At 43.1% G+C, this 23573-nt stretch overlaps 1 protein-coding gene across 1 annotated transcript in view; it reads right to left on the bottom strand.

Moving 5' to 3' along the window:
• Positions 1-23573, bottom strand: part of Wwox (WW domain containing oxidoreductase) — a 934838-nt gene that overhangs the window by 670151 nt on the left and 241114 nt on the right. Inside the window, exon 6 of the mRNA XM_036188074.1 lies at positions 8672-8760. Within this exon, the coding sequence (XP_036043967.1) occupies positions 8672-8760 (89 nt within the window). The remainder of the gene's footprint in view (positions 1-8671; positions 8761-23573) is intronic.

The following is a 23573-nucleotide window of genomic DNA, read 5'->3' as shown; positions in this document are numbered from 1 at the left end:
CATAACAGTAGCAAAATTACAGTTATAAAGTAGCAACAAAATAATTTTATGGTTGGGGGTCATGAGGAACTGTATTAAAGAGTCACTGCATTAGGACTGTTGAGAATCACTGCTCTGAGAAGTGGAGCTAAGGAAAGAGTAGGGAAACTGGAGGCTCTGCAGAAACACACAGTCATCCCCTGAGCAGGTGATAGGCAGGTAGGAGAGAACAGTACATGCCAGGAGCCATCCCCAGCAGTGGATGGGTCCTGCAAAGGGTGTAAGGAGTCAGTGGGTGAAGGAAATGAACCAGGCAATGGTGGTCAGGAGAATCTTGCAGCCTGACTGACTGGCAGCCAGAGTGTTTCTTTATTTATACAGAATTTATTTAGTAGGGACACATTAAGGTAGAACAGAGTTATCATTTCCAATAATTTTTCCTCAAGTTTTGACATCATTAATAAACAGAGTTATCATTCTTACTCGTAAACCCCATGACCCAATTTTTGAGAATCTAGAGGCATATGACAGTCTGTGCTCAGGCTGGTTGTTTTGGTTGCTTCAAGGACACTAGACCAAAACAAAGTCTTCAACCACCCTGGGCATTTTGCCATGTCTCAAGCAATGTATTATTAACTCTTAGTGGTCAGAGTGCCCAGGAAAAATCCTCAGGCTAAACCTGATGCAGTTATTATTCAAATTCTGGCATAATACAATCAATGTTTACATTTATATCTTTATAGAATTGGTCTGCATGTCTAATCCTGGCATTCTGTTGTTCCTTGGTCATATGACATTATAGTGGCTCCACATGAGCTAACTTCTAAGAGAGGGAGGTCCTAACATCTCGTACTTTCATCGTCTTCCCACTCCATACTTTACTTATCAATATGTCTCTATGTAGGGCAGAGTTGTATGCCACATAATTGTCTGAGTGTACAGTGGGAAGAAGCTTGTAATCTGAACAGTGGACAATTCCTCTAGCCTACTGAATCTTGTTGACCTTTTAAAATTTACTTTGTTTTGAACATCTTGTTCCAGTGTAAGTAGAGGGACAGATTTTCAAGAATGTCTCATAGCCTCATAAAGAGACCTCTGGCTTCTTTATGTGTCACAACCTCCAAGGCATAAGGAAGACCTTCAAGTAGATAAGGATATCTCCCTCAAAGTAGGGGCAGGGGGGAGATAGTATGCTCAGGGCTTTCCTGGGTGAGCTTAGAAGCAACATTCCTGGGAGAAGGCATAAATGATTCATAAGGAATTTTCCATCAATCCAACATCCTCAAATTGTATAAATATTAAAAGTGCCCCAAGTATGTAACAGGTAGAGATGAAAACCAAAGGTGGCATGGCAGCCATCATGTAGCTCAGCTCTGCTGGATCTTTGTCAAGCAGCTGTGCTGGCTTTATGACTTCTGCCATTCCATTCAGACATGGCTGTGCCAAATACAAAGTAATGGCTAGAGCCTGCATGCAGACCACGTGGATGTTTCTATGGGTGTGAGGTATAGAGGCATAGAGTTGGATAGAGATAATTATCAAAGACACAGGAAATTAGACCTTGTCTCTGGGAACTGACTGGCAACATCAGCAAGTGCAGCTATACCTCAGGAATCAGGGTGCCCCTGAGCAGGTCAGAATCAGAGCTGAGTTTGCATGTGAAAGTGATGGTTCTGGTTCTGAGGTATACATAGCACAATGACCCTTTGGTCTTGTCTGCCTATTGATGAGCATCATTTTCAAGACAAGTAGGAACTAAGGGTAAATGAGCACTGACATCTGGCGTAAATGTATGTAGGTGATGGTAAATGAGAGCAAATAGCTGTCATTTCTGCTTACGAGACCCCATGGAGAAGCACCTTCTAGGCATTTGGAAGAAATGGTCTGGACACCTTAATTGAGGGGCTGATCCTCTTCTCTGGTGGGTCTGTTTAACCTCTTTTATATGTATCTCAGCAAAAACAAATCTCCTCTTGGTGATAGAAAATTGGTTTCACAAAGCATCATCTCTGACCTTGAAGTGACCTTAATAATCATCCCAGTAGGCAAGGACTGTCATCCATCCAATTAATGGGCCAAATCTCTTTTGGGGGTCAATATGTGCTGCACAGCACCTTTCCCAAATAAGTCAGATCTCTCCTATTTTCCAAATTTTGTTTGCTGAGCTCAGTGGAGATTTGGGGTTAAGATCTAGCCTAGCCTACCAGCTATTAGCTAGTATGACCTTGGAGAGGCTCCTTAATCTCTTGACCTATAAAATGTAGCATTTGTTGAACTGGGAAGAATTGAAAGACATGGCAGTTCTTTTTGCTATTTTGGCCCTGCCCTCTGACTCCTTAGCTGTGTATGACACATGACTAGTAGGTGATAAATAGCAGCCATCACCAATAGCATTACATGCCTTCAAGCTCCCACTGGGGCTTCAGAACCTTCCTGATTTAATGATATTCAGGGTGTTACTTGGCCTGTTTCCTAAAAGGTGAAGTTTCCCAGAAAACTTAGCCCAGCACACTGTTCTACTCAAAATCCTTCTTCCACCCACTAAGTATGCCAAAGCAGCTTTTATAGAGTGATGAAACTGACCATGTATGGATTAGCTCTATGGACCTTACCCATCATAACTAGTCACAACATGATCCCTTTTCCAAGAAAAAAAATTGTAGTAGAACTGAAATTTAAATCTAGATGCAGTGGACATCTCCAAACCTGTTATTTGTACTAAAGAAGGGGTTATGGGCTATTGTCCTAAGGTTAACATAATATGCCTGCTGAGAAGTTTAGCTATGGAATGTTTGTCAATAAAGTTTTATTGGTACATACTGCCCATGGTTCTTCTGTCAACAAAGTTTTATTGGCATACACTGCCCATGGCTGTGTCCATGCTAAAGCAGCCGAACTGAGGTTTTACAAAGAGATTTCATCATCTTAAAATGTAAAATATTTCCTCTCTGGTCCTTTACAGGAAGTGTATTGAACCCTACTTTATATTGTACTACTTGACAGAGTTGTTTATTTATTTATTTATTTTTGGCTCAATACAAGATTATTGCATGATACACTTTTGAGATGTTTTTAAGCAATATCATGTAAAAAGATTTGACACCCAAAGAGTTAAGTAGACCAAAAAAAAGGAGCTAATAAGAGATTCTCTGTTTCCTGGTGTTTCTAGATATATTAAATGTCCCATAATGTGGTTTTTCAATGATTTAAGATGGAAAATATAGAGGGTAAAGGAATAATGCACTGGTAGACTTCATAAAACTTCCCTGAGACATCATAACAAAGATCTGAATTGAGAGCATCTGCTGCAGTAAAAATCAGCCTCGGTGCTTTCTCTCTCTGAGTTTTCACACTGGGAAGGAAAGAGAAGCAACAAGGTCCCATAATGCATGAAGCAGGATGGATGTATCGTGTTGAGCAAGATTGATGTAGAAATGTTGGCTAAAACATTGTTCGTTCACAAAGCTGAGCTAGGGAGAATAGGAAAGATTAATCTGTAATTTACACACTAGTCTTCTGGGTAATTTATCCCTCAAAATTGGGGTTTTATTTAATAATTTATAGCCCACCCACTTCTATAGACAGAAAAGAGACAGAACTCTGGAATGTGAATCCAAGAATATAATGTCTTGGGTTAGAAGCTCAAGTTCTGAAAGTCCTCGAGTGGGAAGTAAAAATAAACAACTCTGCTAAAGATTTTTCTCCTCAAACCTTTAATAAGGATAGAAAACCTTTATTTTAACCTTTAAATAAAACACATTTCAGTATGATTTTCTTGGTGAAATGAAGCCTAATTTATTTAAATTATACTAGAGACAGAAAGCTGAGACAAGAAATAGAAACCCATGATGAAAAATGGAGTTAGAGAAACCTTCAGAATTGCACAACTCTGTAACTAAGAATTTTCTATCAATTGCAGTTCTCTTCCAGGGCCAATGAAGCCCTTGGCCAATGAGAGCTGGCTGGCAGCAAGAATCCTAGTAACCCATGTCCTTTATGGTGTGCCATTCCCAACTTTTAAAATTGCAGGATTAGAGCGCAGCCTTCCATTTTATTGGGGACGACAGAACTTTAGTCAGAAAGAGCATGCTTCTGGAACATCTTGTCCTTGGAGCTGTTGCAGGCCTCAAGATGTAGGCCTTCTATTCTGGCAAGTGAAACAGTTATAGTCAGATTGAGAGTGTATGAGAAGCCATCTCCCACAAGCAGAGGCTTTGGAGTCTGTGACAGGGCACCCAGACAACCAGCCTGGGTGATTCTCAAAAAGGGACTTGCTCCAGCTGCTCCCCACTGACAGATACCCTTGGCTACCAGCACTGTGGAGTCTGGCTCCCTTTCTTAATGCCATTTTGAACCAAAATGTCTTTTTTTAAAAAATTCAATTTGGTTGGAAACTGCCACAGTCTTTGATTTGGAACTTCCAAATAATGCCCAGAATAATTTGGCCTGAGACATACTGGCTGGCCACCATTACCACCACTAACTCCAGGGAGAAATATCGAGAAGAAGACTGAGGTTCCCGAGCTGACCACCCTGAAGAGTTAGTGGAGAATAACAGAAGAAATGAATGAAAAAGACAATGAGCAAGGAAGCGGAGGAGGCAGATTGGGCAGGCAGTCTGCACAGAACCTCAGGAGAACAGTCATGGCAAGTAGTTATGTGTCTGAATTCAGACACACTGGGGTTCAAATTCTCCATCTCACACATGATTCACTAGGAGAGGGATAAGACTCTGTGTGACTGGACCTTTGGATTTGGTAAACTGGGGTGATCATGTGTAAGAAGCCGGCAGAGAATATAAGTATAAGAGCTTTGCACAGGGTCTGTGGAGACAGCTGTCAGTGAGGTGCTTGCTGCATAAACAGGAGGACCTGAGTTTGATGACCCAGAATTCAGACTGCCTTAGTTACTTTTATATTATTGTGCTAAGACACCATGACCAAGGCAACTTACAGAACAATTTCATTTTGGACTTACAATTTTCGAGGGTTAGAGTCCACAACCATCATCATGGGGAGCATGGAAGCAGGCAGGCAGGCATGGTGCTGGAACAGAAACTCAAGAGCTTACAGCTTGATTCACAAGCACAAGGCAGGGAAAGAGTGTGGGGACTAGTGAGAGTCTTTTGAAATCTCAAAGCCTGCCCCTAGAAACATACCTCCTTCAAGGCCACACCTCCTAATCCTTCCCAAACAGTTCCACCAACTGGGGACCAGGTATTCAAACATGAGTCTACAGAGGACAATCTCATTCAAACCACCACATACATGACAGCCAGACAAAGCGAGACATGCCTGTAATCCCAGTGTGGAAAAGCAGAGCTAGGAGGAACCCTAGAGTTGGCTGGCAGGCCAGCCGAGCCACGTAGCCAGCTCCAGCTTCACTGAAGAGGCCCTGCCTCAAAAACATAAAGTGGATGGGTGGTGGTGGCGCATGCCTTTAATCCCAGCATCTGGGAGGCAGAGGCAGGTGGATCTCTGTGAGTTCGAGGCCAGCCTGGGCTACAGAGTGAGTTCCAGGAAAGGCACCAAAGCTACACAGGGAAACCCTGTCTCGGAAAAAAAATAATAATAAAGTGGAGAGTGATGGAAGCAGACATCCAATGTCAACCTGTGGCCTTCACATGCACACATATGCACATATACCCATATATGTACAAACAGAACAGGAAAAGAATTTAAGATGTTGCCATGCATAGAGTTAAAAAAAGTTTGGCTAGTCCCTACTGCTTCCATAACTGTCATAATCCATGCATACTCTGAAACTGTCTTCCTCTCGCTAGCCTACCCTCCAAAGAGAAGACGCATACAGTCGCTGACTCCAAGTCTCATCAAGGCAGGGGGAGGCCAGCTCTTCAGCATACGTGCCAGGCTGCATTCTCCACCAGTGTTTTTCCTTCAGCTTTCATTTTTGCAATCTCCAAGTGACAAAATGAATGCACTGCCCATCCCAAAGTAAGAGGTCACACTTGTATTGAAGATTGCATGGAGCCTGATAGTATTCCAGGGTGCTCACGTGCAGGCTGTGAAAAGGTCTATTAAATGGAGCATAATGGAGGGTCCACATAGAATTTACATTGAAGGGCTTTTCCTTTCTTTGGTCCAACTGCAGACAAAAAGGAACTGGTTCTGAACTGGCAGGCTTTCTTTCATTTGTCATTATGTTTTATACACAAGGAAAGTTTAATGTCTAAAGATGGGAGGTGATGATAAGATGCGAGTTACATGTGTTTTTCTGGCAGCCTGGTCACCAGCACTTAAATTCACTTCTGACAGCTCTCTGAATCCAAAGACCGTTAGCACTGAGCTGTCATTTGCTTTTCCAGGGGAGATTTCGGGACTGGCAGTATGTCAAAAAAGAAAAATCACTCGCTTTTTTATACATATTTTCAGTACGGCAGTATTTCTCCATGCTGTGCATAACCCTACATTCTTAAGGCACAGAAAGAATAGGTCCTAAGCCTTAGCCTAAGGGAATCCCTGCCCTTGGGCCTGAACATATGAGTATTGAAAACCAAAGATTAGTGCAAAATGGGCAATCTTTCCCTCCAAGAGTTAGGTCCATGATTATAAAAGGCCCTTAAGTGTGATGGTTTCTGAACTATTTATTGGATAAAATCTAATGACTGCTTTGAGTAATAGAAAACGGGACTATGATAAAACAGTAAGCTCTCTTCAGCAAAGCCACTCACTTCAAGACCTAACCAAAGCAGTGGGTACCAGAGAGGAAGGAGAAGTTGGAATGGACGGAATCCTCCATTTTCCATCAACTGCCAGGTGTTCCTAACAAACACACTAGCTTTCTGAGTACAAGTTTCTATGGTCTATATAATAAAAGAAAGAAGCACAGAGCAGATAAGAGGAAACCCTGGTGTGATGGGTCACCTAGGGTCTTGGCCCTATGACTTACCAAATACTGCCCATCTTACCCCATCTTACCCCATCTTACCCCATCTTTCTACTATCTATTTTCTCATCTGCATAATGGATACAGTCACTCCCACCAGGAAAGTACTTTCAGAAGTGAATCAGAAGGGGCAGGCAAAGCATTCTAAATGTGTGTACCCAAGTGAACCCCCTAAAATAAGCTGTTACTTCTGCTGCTGGGGTTGTTAGTAATTTTGTCCCTCTGTAACTATAGGCATATTTGGGATGAGGAGTCAGTATCAGTAATTAAACATGGCTTGCTAACATCTAAGACTGTGGCTTGTCTGAGGTCACCTTGGCTCCCAGGGGCCAGCAATGTCCTCCCAGACAAATGTCTGGGGATTTGGAAGTGATCAGCAAACGCCTGTTAAGTAAATGAACAAGTAGACAAACAGATGATGAGGACGAGATGAATAAACATGGCAGGCGGTACTGTTCCCAGTCTCTGGCCCCTTCGATAGCTCTGGCAAGGGATGGCAGCTAGTGAGGACACAGCACTAGAAAGAGCATGTAGTGGGGCTCACAGTTCTGATTGGCAGGGCCAAGGCAGGGTGGATCTAGCTCTGCGTATGAGTCAGCGAAGGGTCTTCACTTGGGAATGACATTGTCCACTTGCTTGCTCGGCAAAGATCAAATACTATGGTAGTCTGAAAGACCAGAGTGGACTCAGGATGAGAAACCAGGTAACACAGCAGCATTTGAATACCTGTTGAAGATCCCTTTCCCAACACCTCCTATCTGCTCAGGGAATTTCAATGTGGCCTAGTCCAAGCTCTACCAGTCCAGGCATGCTGGAATCACTCACACCATTATTTCCCCCTTGGCAGCACTGGGGCTATGATTAACTTAATCCTCATGCTTCAATCACCTCACTGGAAAATAAAATTAAGTGAAGTTATTTATTAATGAAACCAAAGCCACTATGGTAAATGAGAAACCAGTACTGCTTGCCCTATAGAGGCAACCATAAAAATAAACCTTGGAAACAAAATACTATAATTATAACATAGCTATCCACCACTGCTTGCATTAGCATGGAGCCTGAGTCTCCCCTTCATGTCCTTCCTCTCCCTCCCTTCTTTCTTTCTCTTCTTCATGGCTCTTCTCTGACTTCTTTCTCTATAGGGAGGGAGGTTGCTTGAGGGTGGCAGAGTATACAGCCCCCCCCACCCCAACTAAAGCATTTTGAAGAGCTGGTGAAGAATGCTCACTTCCAAATGCAGTGAATGTAAGATCCAATCAGGATTGTGGGCATGAGGAGGCAACAGGGGCTGGAAAGGCCCCCAGAGTCTTACAACCTGTATCTGTGTCCAGAGCTATATCCATGTCCCATGGCAAAGCACCAAAGGCTTGCACAGCACTAGAAGAGAACATGCTCAGGATTTCAGCCCTGTCTGTACAGAATAAGTGAGGTTCCCAGATGCCCTTGAGGTACACTTTTCCTTGATTCTGAGAGATACACAACAAGTTTGTAACAGGGCACATTTAACACTGTCCTATTGTGGATCAGCCTTACGAGTTTTAATAATGTCTTTTCTTTTCTTTTTGGTCTGTGAAGCTGTTATTAGATTGATGACGCATCTCATAACGAGGGTGACTCAGAGTCAAGCAAATACAGCTCACCTTAACAGTGCCAATATAAATGAGGCCCTAGTTTGGATGCCAAGAGAACACTGCAGCCTTGCGTTCTCCTGATAGTGTTCATCTGATAAAGACATTACAATAGCAAGGAATTATGATGTATAACCCCACACTGAAACACTCACACATTCTTGGCCTTGAATGCTTCAGCAAAATGCTGCACGCTACGGAGCACAGCCAGGTCCAGGGTCATTGCTTCTACCTTGGCTTTGTGCTGGAATGAGAGAAAATAAAAAAGAAATGATAAATAACAGCAAGTACAGTTTGAGGTATCAAGTTACAGTAAATGCGTTATGGAACATGTCGGAATTCCCCTGTTTAATATTAGACGCCCAGAGAGACTATACATCATCAGAATGGATGGAAGAACACAGCTTTTACTGCCAAGTCCAGGGAGCATGTGAGGCTGGGACTGGGCTGGAGCTCTAGGCTGGGGGTTGTGCATGGCTTCACTCACTACATGGAAGAGGCTCCAAGGAGTCTTCTAGCTCATGTTATCTTTAAATATGTGCTCCAAAGAGCTGTATCTATGGGAGTGGGGGCACCAAGAGCAAGCCTGGCCACAATGGAATAACACCGTAATCTCAAAAAGGTTTTGAAATGCCTCCACTAAGCCCACATCACACTTAAAGACAATCCAGCCAGGGGTGGTGGCATATACTTGTAATCCTGACACCCCAGCGGGTCATGAGTTTCAGGTCAGCCTGGGCTACCAGGTGAGTTTAAGGCCAAATGAGGCAATATGATGAGAAGTTTTGTAACTCTTAATAAAATTAAAGGCAGGGCTGGGGAGATGATCAGTTAGGAAATTTCTTGCCATATAAACAAGAGGACATGAGTTTGATTCCTAGAACTAAGGTGTGGTCACAAGCCAGATGTGATGGCACATGCTTGTAATCTAAGCATTGGAAAGGTAGAAACAGGAGAATCCCCGGGAATTGCTGATCATTCAGTGTAGTCTACTTAGAAATCCCAAGCCAGTGAGAGACTCTACACTAAGAACAACAGCAAGGTAGTGGATAGATGGATCAGCAGTTAAGAGCTGTTCTTCCAGAGGACCAGAGTTTGGTTCCAAGCATCCATGTTTAGCAGCTCACAAATGCCTATAACTCCAGTTTCAGGGATCTGATGCTCTCTTCTGACCTTCAAAGATATCCACCTGCACTTGTGCAAGTGCATGTGTGCATTTGCACACGTACACATATGGTGATATTTTATTTGTACTGAAATGTGATTTTATTTGTAAATTAATAAATAAAGTTGCCTGGGGGTCAGAGCTAATAGCAAGCCATAGCAGAAGCCGGGTGTGGTAGTGCACACCTTTAATCCCAATCACATGACAAGCAGATTTCTGTGTGTTCAAGGATACAGCCAACATGGAGACACACGCCTTTAATCTCAATACCAACCATAGAGACCTAGAGGTTTGTATAGACAGGCAGTGACAAGGAGGTCATATGGTTGGGTTTACAACCTGTTCAGAAAGTCAATAAAAAGACAAACACACAGGAAGTAGGCCTCTTTCTGAAGGGAAGGACAGCAGAGGCAGGAAAGGTAAGAAAGGGTTTTAAGTCTCAGCTCTTGGCTACTGCTCTGACCTCTTGGGCTTTTAACTCTGCATTTGGCTTTGTGTTTCTTATTTAATAAGACTGTTACATCTACATACATACATTTAAAATAAATCTTTAAAAACACTGAACAGCAGGGAATATTTTCCCTGACTTTTTGGGGTGGCATTTTAAAAGAGACTACAAAGCAAAGAATAGGAAAGGACTGACCCCAAATCAGTCTTACTAGTGGGCTCAGAATCGGGTACAGCCAGGTTCTAGTGGACATGGTCTTTGCATGGACAGACCTCAAGGTTATTCTTCTGAGACCCCATGTTTATAGAATATTCTAAACTTTTTTAAGTCTGGGTGAACTGTGGGGAACAAGGTTAAATACCACCTCTTTCTGAGACCTACCTAATTCTTCCAAGAATGTCTAGCATTACCTGTCTGCTCAGGTACAGAAAGCTCACGAAACAAATGGTAAACTTGGGAATTCCAGTCTAGACTGTGATGCGTAAGTCAGACTAAGGAGAACAGCAGGACCCTTCCAACGCCATGAAGCAGATACAAGCTGTCTTACTCGGGAGTGGATTCGGGCCGTGCTGAGCAGTAGCCAGCTTAGCTTGGCCGCCTCTCTGCTGGGCTCGAACCCAACTCATAAGCTCTGAGCCAATGTCCTCAGAAGTCATCCCAACTTTGGATCATTTAACATTTCTGGGCCTTAGTTTCCTCATTTGCAAAAGATGAATTAATTATTAATAAGTCCTAATGAAGCTATCAGCTGAGCGCCCTAGAAAAACAGAAGGTATTTAGTAAATATAACTATGAGGAGGGATCTCCTGTGTCAAGTTCTTACTCTAATGCCACATAGCAATAAGAGTGGTGGATACATGATGTGAATGATTTCCAAAGGCCGTCTTTGAAAACCACATCAGACCAGATCTATAGATCCTATAGGACCCAGGTCATGGTTACTAACAGAGCCTAGGTTTAGGAAAAAGTGGAATAGAGTGATTAAGTGTTTTGCCCAGATACAATAACATGTCAGCGGCTGTGATAAGATTAGTCTGTTGGGTTGGGCAGCGGTGATGGCACACACCTTTAATCCCAGGACTCAGGAGGCAGAGGCAGGCAGATCTCTGTGAGTTTGAGGCCAGCCTGGGCTACAGAGTTAGATCCAGGACAGGCACCAAAACTACACAGAAAAACCCTGTCTCATAGAACAAACAAAATAAAACAAAAAAGATTAGTCTATTGTAAGTAGAAAGTCCTCATTTGAGGTGACAATGGCAAATACTGAAATGTTGCTGACTTGGAAGGAAAGCATCAATAGGATGCCTGAGGAGGATGCTCTTAGTTTTCCTACATCAGGGAATTATGGGGATGGATGGGCCACACAAGGTTCAGCCATAACTCCCACTCTATAAGGAACAAAGCAGAGGGCTGGAGCTGGCTTAGCACGCTGCTCTTACAGAGCACCTGACTTCAGTTCCCAGTGCCCACATCAGTGACTCACAACCACCTGTAACTCTAATCAGGGGATCCAATGACTCTGGTCTCAGTGGGGTACTTACATTCATGTGCACATTACCTACATACCTACACATAATTAAAAATAAAACAAATCTGTACAAAATAAAAGTAGAATGAGGTACAGTGGTGTAGGCTTGTAGTCCCAACAATGAAGAGGGAAAGAAAGGATGATCAGGAGTTCAGTCAGCCAAGCTTGCACAGGGAGAGGAAAGCCACAAAGAGACACCTGAGCTGCCACCATGGCACCTGAAGGAAGTTGAGTAAGGTCACATCTGTGTAAATCACTGGGGCCTCAAAATGATAAGCAAACCCCACAGTTTTTTATTTGTTTGTTTGTTTGTGTGTTCATTTTTCTGTCCACTAACTGGTATTTATCCAATAGATAAAAATTCTGCTAAGCATATAAAATTTGTTGACAGTTGACTTGTACTCTCCCACATTCTTGTACATGATAACACTTAAGTACTTGATGGGACCTGTAGAACAAGCCGATGAACTGTCAGCCCCCAGCCCCAGCCCCTAACTTCCATGCTGCCCATCCCCTTTTACCCAGGGCAAGAAAATCACTGCAATATATACAGCATCCTACAAAAATGCAACTGCATCACAAAGAAAAGTCAAGCATTTGTTAAAGACATCATTCCTTGCTGGAAACCCCAAAGGACATGCATTCTACACATTATGAAAATGCATGTACATATTTTCCCCATAAAACAGGGAGAACATTCCCAGATGGTGACCCCAAAGCAATCCAAGGAAAATGATGGCAGAGCCAAGTGACCCACACATTCCTCTCTGTGTGTAACTTAAAATTGGTAGGTTATCTTTTGATTCCTCCTCCACTTTTTTCCTTCAAAATACAGCACTTAGCTGCCATTGCTAATAAGAATAAAACCAGGACATTTATATCCAGGGGGAGCGAGGGGTCACCCAACTAATCCATGAGCTGTGGGTTACTAGGCTCCTGGGGATAGAGACTCACTATATCCACACACTATTGTTCAGAGAGTTCTCCTGCCCTGGGTATCAGGTTTCTTGCTTCTGAAAAACTGTATGCAACTCAGTGAAGTCCAGTGGGGAGGAGAATGCGGCTTTGGGAATTCGCCTAGGGGTTTGTGTTTACTCCTGTGCTGGGGAGGGGACTTGCCTAGCAGACTGAGCAGCTCCACAGAAACGTTGACTGTGGCTTGTGCTCTAACTGGGAAAGGTGTAGCCCAGCAGACAGACTCATTTCTGAAGGGTGGAATTGTAGATTATCAGGGGAGGGAAGGCAAGGGACTCAATGTGCCAGGGATAGATCTAGGACAGGCCACAAATTACTGAGCTGGTTTAATGCATGTGCTTTTATTCGAAATAGTGATAGACTGGCAGGAAGATGTTAAAACTGGCCTAGAGGATCTCACATACCCATCATCCAGCTCCTCAAAGTAGAGATATCTTTTATATATATACATATATATGCAAGGGAGGGGAGAGGAGGGGAGGGGAGGGGAAAAGTCTTCCATAAATTCCCTATTTATGTATATTCTGATCCTTTTGCCTATTTATCTGCCTTTGGTTAACAGAAAGAACTCCATGCTGAGAATATTCAATCCTGAAAAGCTGTAAAATGCCTCACTTCCCCAAATCCTCACTACATCCCGTAATCAGACCACTATGCAAGTTTATTATCTGGAGCCAATAGAGATGTTGATTTACTGTAAATTATGTATACAGATGCTCCTACCCAACATGTTAAAACTGAACCCCCTAATCCATCCCATACATGATGGAAACTTCTATGGAGCTAAGAAGCCTACTTGCCACCCAACACTTGGGTCTCATCCAGGGAGATCGCTCAAGAGCCCATTTCCTCTTCTCTTTGTCAAAGTGGACAGACACACCTTCAGGATTCAAGCCTTCTTGTCTGTGCATTATGAAGTTCTAGAACCAGCCTCTGTGATTCATGAATCTATCCATGCAGAAACAAATGGGTTGCTGGTGGCTGTTACGCCACACTGATCTCTAGTATTTCATGAGTATAAATCGGCCAAGTGTGACTCAGATGTGATACTGCCTAAAACCAGAGGGACCAGATGGGGAACAGCATGAGGTATTTAGATAGCAAAGTGGAGAGATGATGTCACTTTCCACAGAGAAGCCAGAGCCAGGCTGACCTGGATTCACAGCTCAGTGGGACCACAACATTGACAACATGACTCAGGGGAGCAAGGGACTCAGCTGCCTTTACTTGAGAATATGTGCAAACAGTACTTGTCTTTTGAGACCGGAAAGAAGTCTATTACATATATAAGCCACAAGGCTGTCAGGAAATGCTACTATCGTTGTGAATTTGAAAGCAACTGCTCAAACTGTTTTTCAATAACAATCCATAGCATTATGGTAATTGCAGATCTCTCTTGCTCATCTTAACTCCCATAACTATCTTGGGGAAGGCTTCAATAGTACCTCTGTGAAGGGTGATACATGATCTCAGGACAGTGGGAGAAGCCCACTGAATCCCCCTGAACCACATCATCATGCCTTCCTGAGCTCAGTGTATGTTCTCAACAGTAAAGATTACAATTACACTATAGATCAAGCCAGAATGCCTTATCATAGTGTGTCCCAGCACAGACTGGCTGGGAAGATTAATTCTCTGAGGCATTCAGAGTTCTCCTCCTTAAAATGGGAATAACAGTAGCTGTTTATTGGGAACTGAGGTTGTAAAGCAGAATCAGGCCCTGAAAACAAGCCTATGAATAAGTCACCACTGCAACTGAGTACTGCTCTCTCCCCCTCAGGACATGCACTGAGTGGCTTCACTCTGCACGGATAAGAATAGGTCCTCACTGGCCAATGACCACAATCTCAGAATGCTGCCCATGAGCCCTGGTGTGCCTGTGTATCACTACAACCGTCTACTCATGCCCATAGAGAGGACGAAGCCCATGACTTCACCCAGATAGTAACTAGAAGGGCCACAGTCCACACTTAGTGACGATTTTCCTTTCCTTCACTTCCACAGTCAAGCCCATCTCTCTCCTCCGGTCCACTATTATTCCTGGCCTCTCCTAGCAACTGAGGCCATGCTCTGTAGCATCCAGTAGTCATGGCAGCATATTGTCGGCTCGCAGTGCCACGGAGGAAGAGAGCATTCATGCCCCTCTCCATCTGTCTAGTCTTTAACTGCCATCACCTCTGAAGGTAAACAATCTCCCACAAAGTCCTGCACCTCTCTCTTCACTGCAGCAAACCAGAGGAGAACCCTCAAACTCACATTCTGCTTAGCAACAGAGTCAGACAAAAAACAAGATAATGTTCTAAAAAAAAAAAAAAAAAATCTCATTTTTATGAGTAATTGCAGTAAGCTGGGTACAGTGGCTCATCCTATGATCCCAACACTCAGGAGGCTGAGGCGGGAAGCTTCTTGTGTGCTCAAGACCAGCCTGGATTATATAGAGAAGCCCTGTCTCAAAAAAAAAAAAAAAAAATTCATGACCAAGCTTACTAAAAAGATGCCACCATTATATGATAATCAACTGTCAGCTGCCTGCAAAATAATTGGAAGAGCATGGGTGAGGTTTTCTTATGTTTTGTTTTGTTTTGTCTTTGATACTTTCTTTTGGCTGCTGTTTGTCATTTTCCCAACTATCTCATTTCTTTTACAGTGACAGCACAAAATATTTGGTGGATGAGCCAAGCCTGGTGGGGGTGGAGTGGAGGGTGGAGCAAGCTAAGGTGAGCAAGCTGCACCCTATGCTTTTATTTCATTAGGCTCTGCATTCTCCACTCAGGTGGACCAAAGGAGCCTCTGACTCACATCCTCGCCCACACATTCACCTTATCAAATGGCAGGACACAGCAGCTCTTCCTTCCTACGATTGGTTAAAACCATCACCATGAAATGAGTTAAAAAGAGAAGTACAGCTAGATGACACCGGCTGCCAAGCCTAATGACCTGAGTTCGATCCCCAGAACACCCTTGGTGGAAGGAGAGAACTGACTCCCATTGTTCTCCTACCTCTATACCTGTACTCCAACCACACTGCACAAGCTCACAAACACACAAACACGTATTTTTAAAAAATAAAATTTAAAAAAAAAAAAAGGAGTACAGCTGTCCATGGAAGAAAAGGGACTTGGAAACCCGGAGAACTGGGTGGCTTCACGGAGCTGGGCCTCCGATACATACGCCCAGAAAACCCTGTCTACTGTGGGCAGCTGCAGAGGCAACACTTCATGTTTAGGAGTATGGCGGTCTGAATGAAAATAGTCCCCATACACTGACAGGGAATGACATTGTTGGAGGTGTGGCCTTGTTGGAGAAGTGGGGGCAGGGAGGGCTTGAAGTGTCAACTGTTTAAGCCAGGTTTAGTGGGTTTCTCTCTTCCTGCTGCCTTTGGATTCAGATGTAGAACTGTCAGCTACTGTTGTCTGCCTGTTTGCTGCCATTCCCACCCCCACCCCCATGATGATAGTGGAGAAACCTGTGAAACTGTAAGCCAGCCCCAATTAAACGCTTTCTTTTTATGAGTTGCCTGGTTTCTCAATTAAATGCTTTTTTTTTTTTTTTTTAATGAGTTGCCTGGTCTTGGAGAGAAACCCTAACCACCACAAACAGGATTTAGCAACTTTGTAATCTTTCTTGGAGGTGGAGCAGAGTTGGTGGTTCTGCCCACCTCTCTCCAGTACAGACAAGAAGAGTAGTTTCTGGACCCTTGGGAAAAAAGCACTCGTGCAAAGAAACTAATGCAAAAAAAAATATTCATGTAAAGAAACACTTGTGTAAAGAAGCAGTTGTGTAAAGAAACACTCATGTAAAGGAGCACTTGTGTAAAGAAGCATTCGTGTAAAGACACACTTGTGTAAAGACACACTTGTGTAAATATACCAACTTGACAATAAAAGCAGCAAAAGTAACAAGCAGCTCGGACATATCCCATGTCATTTTTACATTTAACAGTGACATGGCAATCCCTACGAAGTACGTACTAATGTGCACCATCATCATGATATGAGTTAAAAAGGCTAGTGAACTTCACAGAGCACCGAAGGAAAAGGCAGGTGACAATTAAGATATGGGGATGCCACAGGCCACTGCTGCATAGTCTCCAACACACAGCTCGAAGAAGCTACCAAGAAATTAACAACATCCATATATTCTCATTCGAGTCTACTTTATATTGTATTTATTTTACATGCTTACAATTTACAAGACAAGTGTTACTGCTGGAATGAAAAAAAAAAAAACCCAGTAAGCAAAGCTATAATCTACATTCAGAGCTTATTGCTAATGGCATCTTGCAAATTCTAATCCAATGGGCCTTAATTGCATTATGCTGATGGCTCTCGTCCTTCTTTACAGACTCTCAGTCCTGGTTTTATGTTCTCCAACCTTAAATAGGACTTGTCACATTTACAATGGCAAGGGACACTGGTGCTGAGCATATTATTGACATGACATTACTCACAGAACTACAATAGGCATCTAACCAAACCATTTTAATAATTCATCGATATCCTATGTGGGACTTCAGAACACTAATTTTTCCAGTATCATTTAAGGGAAGAATGGCAGTCTCTTCGCTGGGAAATGCGGGAGGAAAAAGGAGCTAGAATTGACTTGTGATGTGTGGAACTCTCAGGTGGGTGAGCTCAGGCCCACATTGGGAGCAGATTGGTGGAGAGTCAGCCTAATCTAAGACAGGCTTAGAAGTAAAAAATAGACACCAATAAAGGTACTGCCTAATAGAACAACCAGGAAAGGAAGCATATAAGATCTCCTTCCTGCCCCTATGCATTTTAGTTAGTCTATATACCATGTGGCTTCCCAAGTGCCCTGGTTATTTGAGACAGGGTCTTGCTACATGGCCCATACTTGCCTTAAAAGTATGATTCCCTCAAAAGTCAACAAAAGAGTCAGAGGCAGTTTCTGTTTCCACTGTTAGGATTCTCATAAGAGGACAAAGCTGTGTAATTGTAACATACATGCAGAGTGCCTAGGTCAGTCCCATGCAGGCTGCCTGGTTGTCAATTTAATCTCCGTGAGTCCCTATAAGCCCAAGTTGGTTAATTCTCTGGGTTTTCTTGTGTTATCTTTGACCCCTCTGGCTTCTACAACCCTTTCTCCCCATCTAACACATGGGGAAACTTGATATGCCATGTCTTGTTGATATCCATGGGAGACCTGCCCCATTCCTGAACAGAAATGGAGGAGTTGACTAGGGCATGGGGACAGAGGAGAGGGTGATGAGGGATTGGGAGGAGAAGAGGGAGAGGAAGGGAAAACTATGGCTTGGATGTGAAATAAAAAATAAAAATAAAAGTATGAGCCCCCTACCTCAGCCTCCCCAGTTCAGGATTACCCGTAAGCATTGCCATATCCAGCTGTCTATTTTGCTTCTAATACAAAAATGCTCTTGCTGGGGATAACGCTCTCATAATGATTGTACACTGGGAAGTAAACCAGAATGATCCTTGGCAGAATCCTGGATTTTTTCTTAAACCTTAAAGGACAGGGGCTGGGTGTATCATTTCTAACCTTGAAGTCAACCATCACAATCCACCCTCATGTCCAGCCTCCCCATAAACACCCACACATCCCCCTGCCAAAATCCACAAGCATCCTTAATGAGAAAATCATGACAACTCTTTCTTCATTGTGTACAGGCCAAAATATTTCGCTTTGTGTTACTGGAACTCAATTTATAAAATGACTGCATCACTACCTATAGATAACCGCAAGGCCTTTGAAGGAGAAATTACACGGAGGAGCATTGTATTTGATTTGGTATATGAATTATGAGTTATGTAAAAGCAAAACTATTAAAATGCTTAGACAGTAATTGGCAATAGTTTGCACTCTGGATTAAAAAAAAAAAATGCTTATCTTGCCAGAAACTAACAAGAGAGTGAAAACATTCCAAAACCTTCCAATTTCCCTCTCTTCCATGTGTTCACTTTGCAGCCTAGAATCGGTTTAGGGCAGGGCAGTGAGTGGCTGGAGGAGTTTGGCAGGCGACACGAGGGTGCATTTACGCTTCGCTATTGAAGAAAGAGCTTTGTTTTTTTCCCCCCACAGTGAATTTTTCATTCTAATGTGAGTGATGATTTACGTTAACTATAGGTAAAACATGGTTACATTCCTGAAGGATTGCAGGCAAGTACAGAGTCATACAATAAGTTGAAGCGTAAAAGCTTTCTCTGTCATAATATTTATTATAATGGCATATAAAATAGCTGAAATAAATAATGGATGACTGAAGGTAAATTCATATGATAAAGACTCCTTCAGCAGACACCATTACTTTCGACTGCTCTAGTTTTATACACAGTTGAAGAGTCTTAATAAACATGCCCTATATCTTCTGTAAGTACTGGGAACATCAAAGATCTGCCTAAAAGGCAGCACACTGGACATTCGGCTAATTTACTGTATAATTACTTTCTCAACAGGAATGGTCTATATATTTTGCATACCTAATAGCTGAGTTCTTAATGAAAGTTGTTAAGCATCTGAACCTCCTACCTTGGGAAAACTGCTGATAAAAGGGCTAAAGACCAGTGTCCCCACCCCAGTCTAAATTCAGAATGAGGTGCACAGCTCCAAATGGAGTTCTGGGGCCCATCAGTTATCCAACAGCAGGCCAACAGTGAGGAAGCTGAATGGAAAAAAACAAATGAGACTTGTCTGCTCTGGTTTAGACAATTTTTCTATGTTTCCTGAGGAACTTTCAAGGTTGAAAGATTCTGAAATGGAAGCACAATCGTCCCTTCAGCCACTGGAATGAAGAGACCCTGATTCTGACGTACCTATGGCTCTTGATCAGGGATCCATCTATACCCTGTGACCATCCAAAACATCCATGGACATTTTGGGTTGTCACGGTTTGTTAGAGAGGTGTACTGATACCTACAGATAGAAGCTACAATGCTGTAAGCATACCATAATGCACAAGTCAACCTCCCACGGCAAAGAAGAATCCGGCTCCAAGTGCCATCAGTATCAAGGTTCAGTGCAGGTTTTGGGAAAGGACTCTGTATTCACCTCAGTAATTTTCAACTGCTTAAATGTACCTTTGATGGTTACAAAGGTAGTTCATTAAAAAAGTACATGTAATCCAGTGACGGACAGAAACTGGAACTGACTCCCAAGTCCCACTGCTCCAAAAAGGGTGTAATAGCTGCCTGTCTCAGACTCTGCCAGAGTATACTTTTCTACACATATAAAAGTAGTGTGTGGCTTTCCTTACCAATGCAGGGTTGTAGCCTTTCTCAAGGAATACATAACTGAACATGTCTGAATGCTGCTCCACTCTCACTCTTTTCAAGCCAAGTAAGAATGTTGAATTCATATGTAATAGTTTAAAAACTTGTATGTATACCACCAGCCCCCTGAGTGTGTGTGTGTGTGTGTGTGTGTGTGTGTGTGTGTGTGTGTAAGATAGAGGTCTATGCCAGGTTTCTTTCAAGTTACAGGGACCCACGGGTCTTCACTCCCTCTCCTTGCCAGCCCTGGGCATATCATCACGCTCAACTTGTATCTCTCTTTCTTTCTTTCTTTCTTTCTTTCTTTCTTTCTTTCTTTCTTTCTTTCTTTCTTTCTTTTTCTTTCTTTCTTTCTTTCTTTCTTTCTTCCTTCCTTCCTTTCTCTCTCTCTCTCTCTCTCTCTCTCTCTCTCTCTCTCTTTCTTTTTTCCTTCCTTCCTTCCTTTCTCCTTTTCTTTCTTTTTTTGGAGGGTGTTAGAAATATGAACTCAGGTCAATTCAGTGCCTGAGAAATCTCCTTGGGCCCTGAATTTTTAAATTAAATTCTTCACACCTTACTTTACATCTCCATAAAAATACAAATGTCATAGTTCCTCTGAGGAGTTACTGTGAGAGTTTAATTGTGTGGCATGTATGGAAAGCACCTTGATAATCACAAGTGGTAAACGGATGGAGAGTGCCTTGCTAACAGTGCTGGCTATTGTATTTTTGAGATTACTATGAATTGTTTCTCATTTCTTTCAGTGAGAGCAATCTACAATAGAAATGCTTGGCAACATGTAACCCCACCCTATCCCAGATCTCCTGAACAGAAACAGTAGGTCAAAGGGGAGCCACATTTTCCATTTCGATAGATTTTTGTTGGGTATCCTCCAAAGAAGTCAAAGCCATGTCCATCCCTGCAAACACGGCAGGAGTGGTTCTGAGAGAGACCCAAGCAGCCAATAGCTCATGCTGCCACGGAGAGTAAATTAAAAGGTACAGTTTTACATCTCTACCTGGAATGCTTGATGCACCATCAGTGAGTGGCATGGGGCAGGTTTTCAAGATAGACTTTACTTTGGAGAAGGAATGAATGAATGAGTGAGTAAGTAAATGAATGAATATATAATATGGCAGCAGGGATGGGATGGCATCAGAGACAGAACTAAGAAAGTAGCTGATAAGACTGGCTGTAGCCATTTCCCTCAGCCATTTGGTAATCCAGCTCCTCCTCTGAGCACCTCAGGCTGGCTGGCAGAGTGCCAGCATCTCAGAAGTTGGCCACCCTGCATGATGATGAATATGAGCTGGGCATGCAGAGTGTGGTGTAAACACGGAACAGTATCATCACGCTTGAGGAGTAGCCATGGCAGTTATTTTTAATTTATGGATAGATCCAAAGAGAGAAATCGTGCAGAGTTTCTGCAGAAGCAAGGCAGAGTCTCCAAAGGATAAACTAGGAGAGATTAAAAAACAGGCTTCAGAAAGAAATAAGGTTTCCTGTTTAAAATTGAATCTCCCCAGCAGCCTTTTAAAGGCGCCCACCAAAACACTCCCAGAGACAGAGGACTCGAAGGCTTAAAGCAACACACGTGAAAAGGGGAGATCGTGGTCAGGTTATCATCAAATTTTATACATCTTTTAGATCAGCAATAAGATCAAATAAATTACACTTAAAAACAAGATGGATGAGGAAGAGAAATAACATGAAAAGCAGAGATTTGCTTTACAGAGAGGAGAATTTTCACTTAACTGTGAAATTACCAGGTACTGACTTGTGTTGATTAGAATCATGGAGCCATCAGATGACTTTGTGTAGTGTAAGAGAAAATGTAGATATTTATATTAAAATGCCAGAAGTGACAGAAAGGGAGCAGAAGAAAAGGGTCTTTATCTTCTTTATCAAAAAGGAAACTATGACGCATGGGATGCCAACTATGCAGATCAATTATTCCCAAATGTATCCAAGTAAGAATAATAAAGAAAATAGACTTCATAGAGAAGAAACAAGGACAAGTGTGCTAGGGGTCAGAAGAACTGGGGTGGATTTCAATTCACACATGAAAAGGCGGAAGGCAACAGAATACCATTTTGAAATTAGCTCTAAATTTCATTCAAAATATACACCACATGTAGACAGTCAGTGGGGACCCAGAAGAGGTCTTCTTCTCCACAGTGAGGGACTGGTGTGAAGAGGGTGGCTGGAAGGGCACCAGAGGCTCAGCCAGCAGGACGGGGAGGCGAGACAGTTAGGTTTCCACTAACAGCAGACCATGACCTGTCCCTCACAGGGACTGGTCTCCTCAAGTCACCGTTCTCCTACCTTGAAAGCAATGCAGAGTGCAGTGAGTTCTAGGAGACAGCAGAGCCACTAGGAACCAGCTCGCCAACAGACAAAAGCTATCTGTCAATCAGTCAACAGCGACACGCAGGTGGAGCTGAGACATCCACTGGAGGGATGCCTGGACGAACTGCTCCGACATCTTCTGTCATAACTTGGTCAAAGTTCTCCAGAGTCTAAGTTCTGGGCAACATCCAGAATGTCACTGTGCACTGCCTGCGCCCTGACATCAGCAAAGAGATGTGCTGGGAGAAGCAGGCTATTCAATTTGCAAGCAGAAACGAAAGCCAGGGATTGCAGAGTTGAAAGCCAACAGAATCGGGAGCCAAACAGCAGGAATAAGCCAGGAAACATCTTTGAGAGAGAGTTGCCCATTATGAGTTTGGAGTTAATTCAAATAATTCATCCCAGTAGCACAGATCAGGTTAACAATGCTGCTTTTCAATCTAAGTCCATTACTCCAGAGAGCCTCCTCAACAGCTGATACTGAGGAGAAAAGGGGAAAGAGGGAGGAAAGAAAGGAAGATGGGAGAAACTTAGAAAAATAAACACCCCCAAAGCCTTGGGAAGACTTTGGTGTAGTGATGGAGCCTATACACGAACTAAGTGCCAACAAACAGACCTGACTTCTCTTCATATTAATAAATGATTGTACTCAGTTTAAATAGTTAGTCCTGCCTTCAGAGTCTATAAAAGCCTCCAAGCGTGAAGTCTGTCCCAAGCAGGATATGGCTTTGCTAACTGTGGTAGCCCTAGGAGGGCACATTCTTAAAGACCCACTTCTGATGGAGCCAGGGAGGATGACCCCCAAGATATTTCCTGGAGAGTGGGTGCAAGTTGCTCCTGTTGTGGGGTCCTGTACCAGGCAAGCGGGGTCCCACCACAGACTGCCATTGGGCTACGCAGCACCTTCTCTTTGCAAAGCAGGAACCGGTCCTGCGAACAGTCTGCCTCTACTCCACTTCTGTTGCTCCAGGAAGTAGTGAGGGTGGAAGTGGCTTTCACTTTCACAAGAGCCATGTGTGAACCTGAAGAAGGCCCCAGACATTCTGCAAAATTAAGTTATCTGAATTAGACGTGGAGACGCTCTGTCTTTGGGGGAAAGAATGAATGTACTTTCTGTGTGGGAGGAAGGAATCAGAAAGTCCATCTCCAGATGTGAAGACTGGAAAACAGAGTTCCAGCTATCCACAAAGCCCCATGTCTTATTTTTGGGGTACTCAGAACTGTCCACATGCCCTCAGGATTAAGCACAGCAACAAACTCAGGGCCAGGGAGCAGAATGTCAGTAAGTGGAGTGTGTTCCTTCAAGACCTTCAAAACCCGAGTACACACATTCCCAGCACTTCTTACCTACCTGCAGCCAACAGGG

This window comes from Onychomys torridus, chromosome 5, assembly GCF_903995425.1.
Source record: "Onychomys torridus chromosome 5, mOncTor1.1, whole genome shotgun sequence".
NCBI classification, from domain to species: Eukaryota; Metazoa; Chordata; class Mammalia; order Rodentia; family Cricetidae; genus Onychomys; species Onychomys torridus.
Note: the sequence above shows the minus strand (reverse complement) of the source record. Positions and strands in the feature narration are given on the sequence as shown.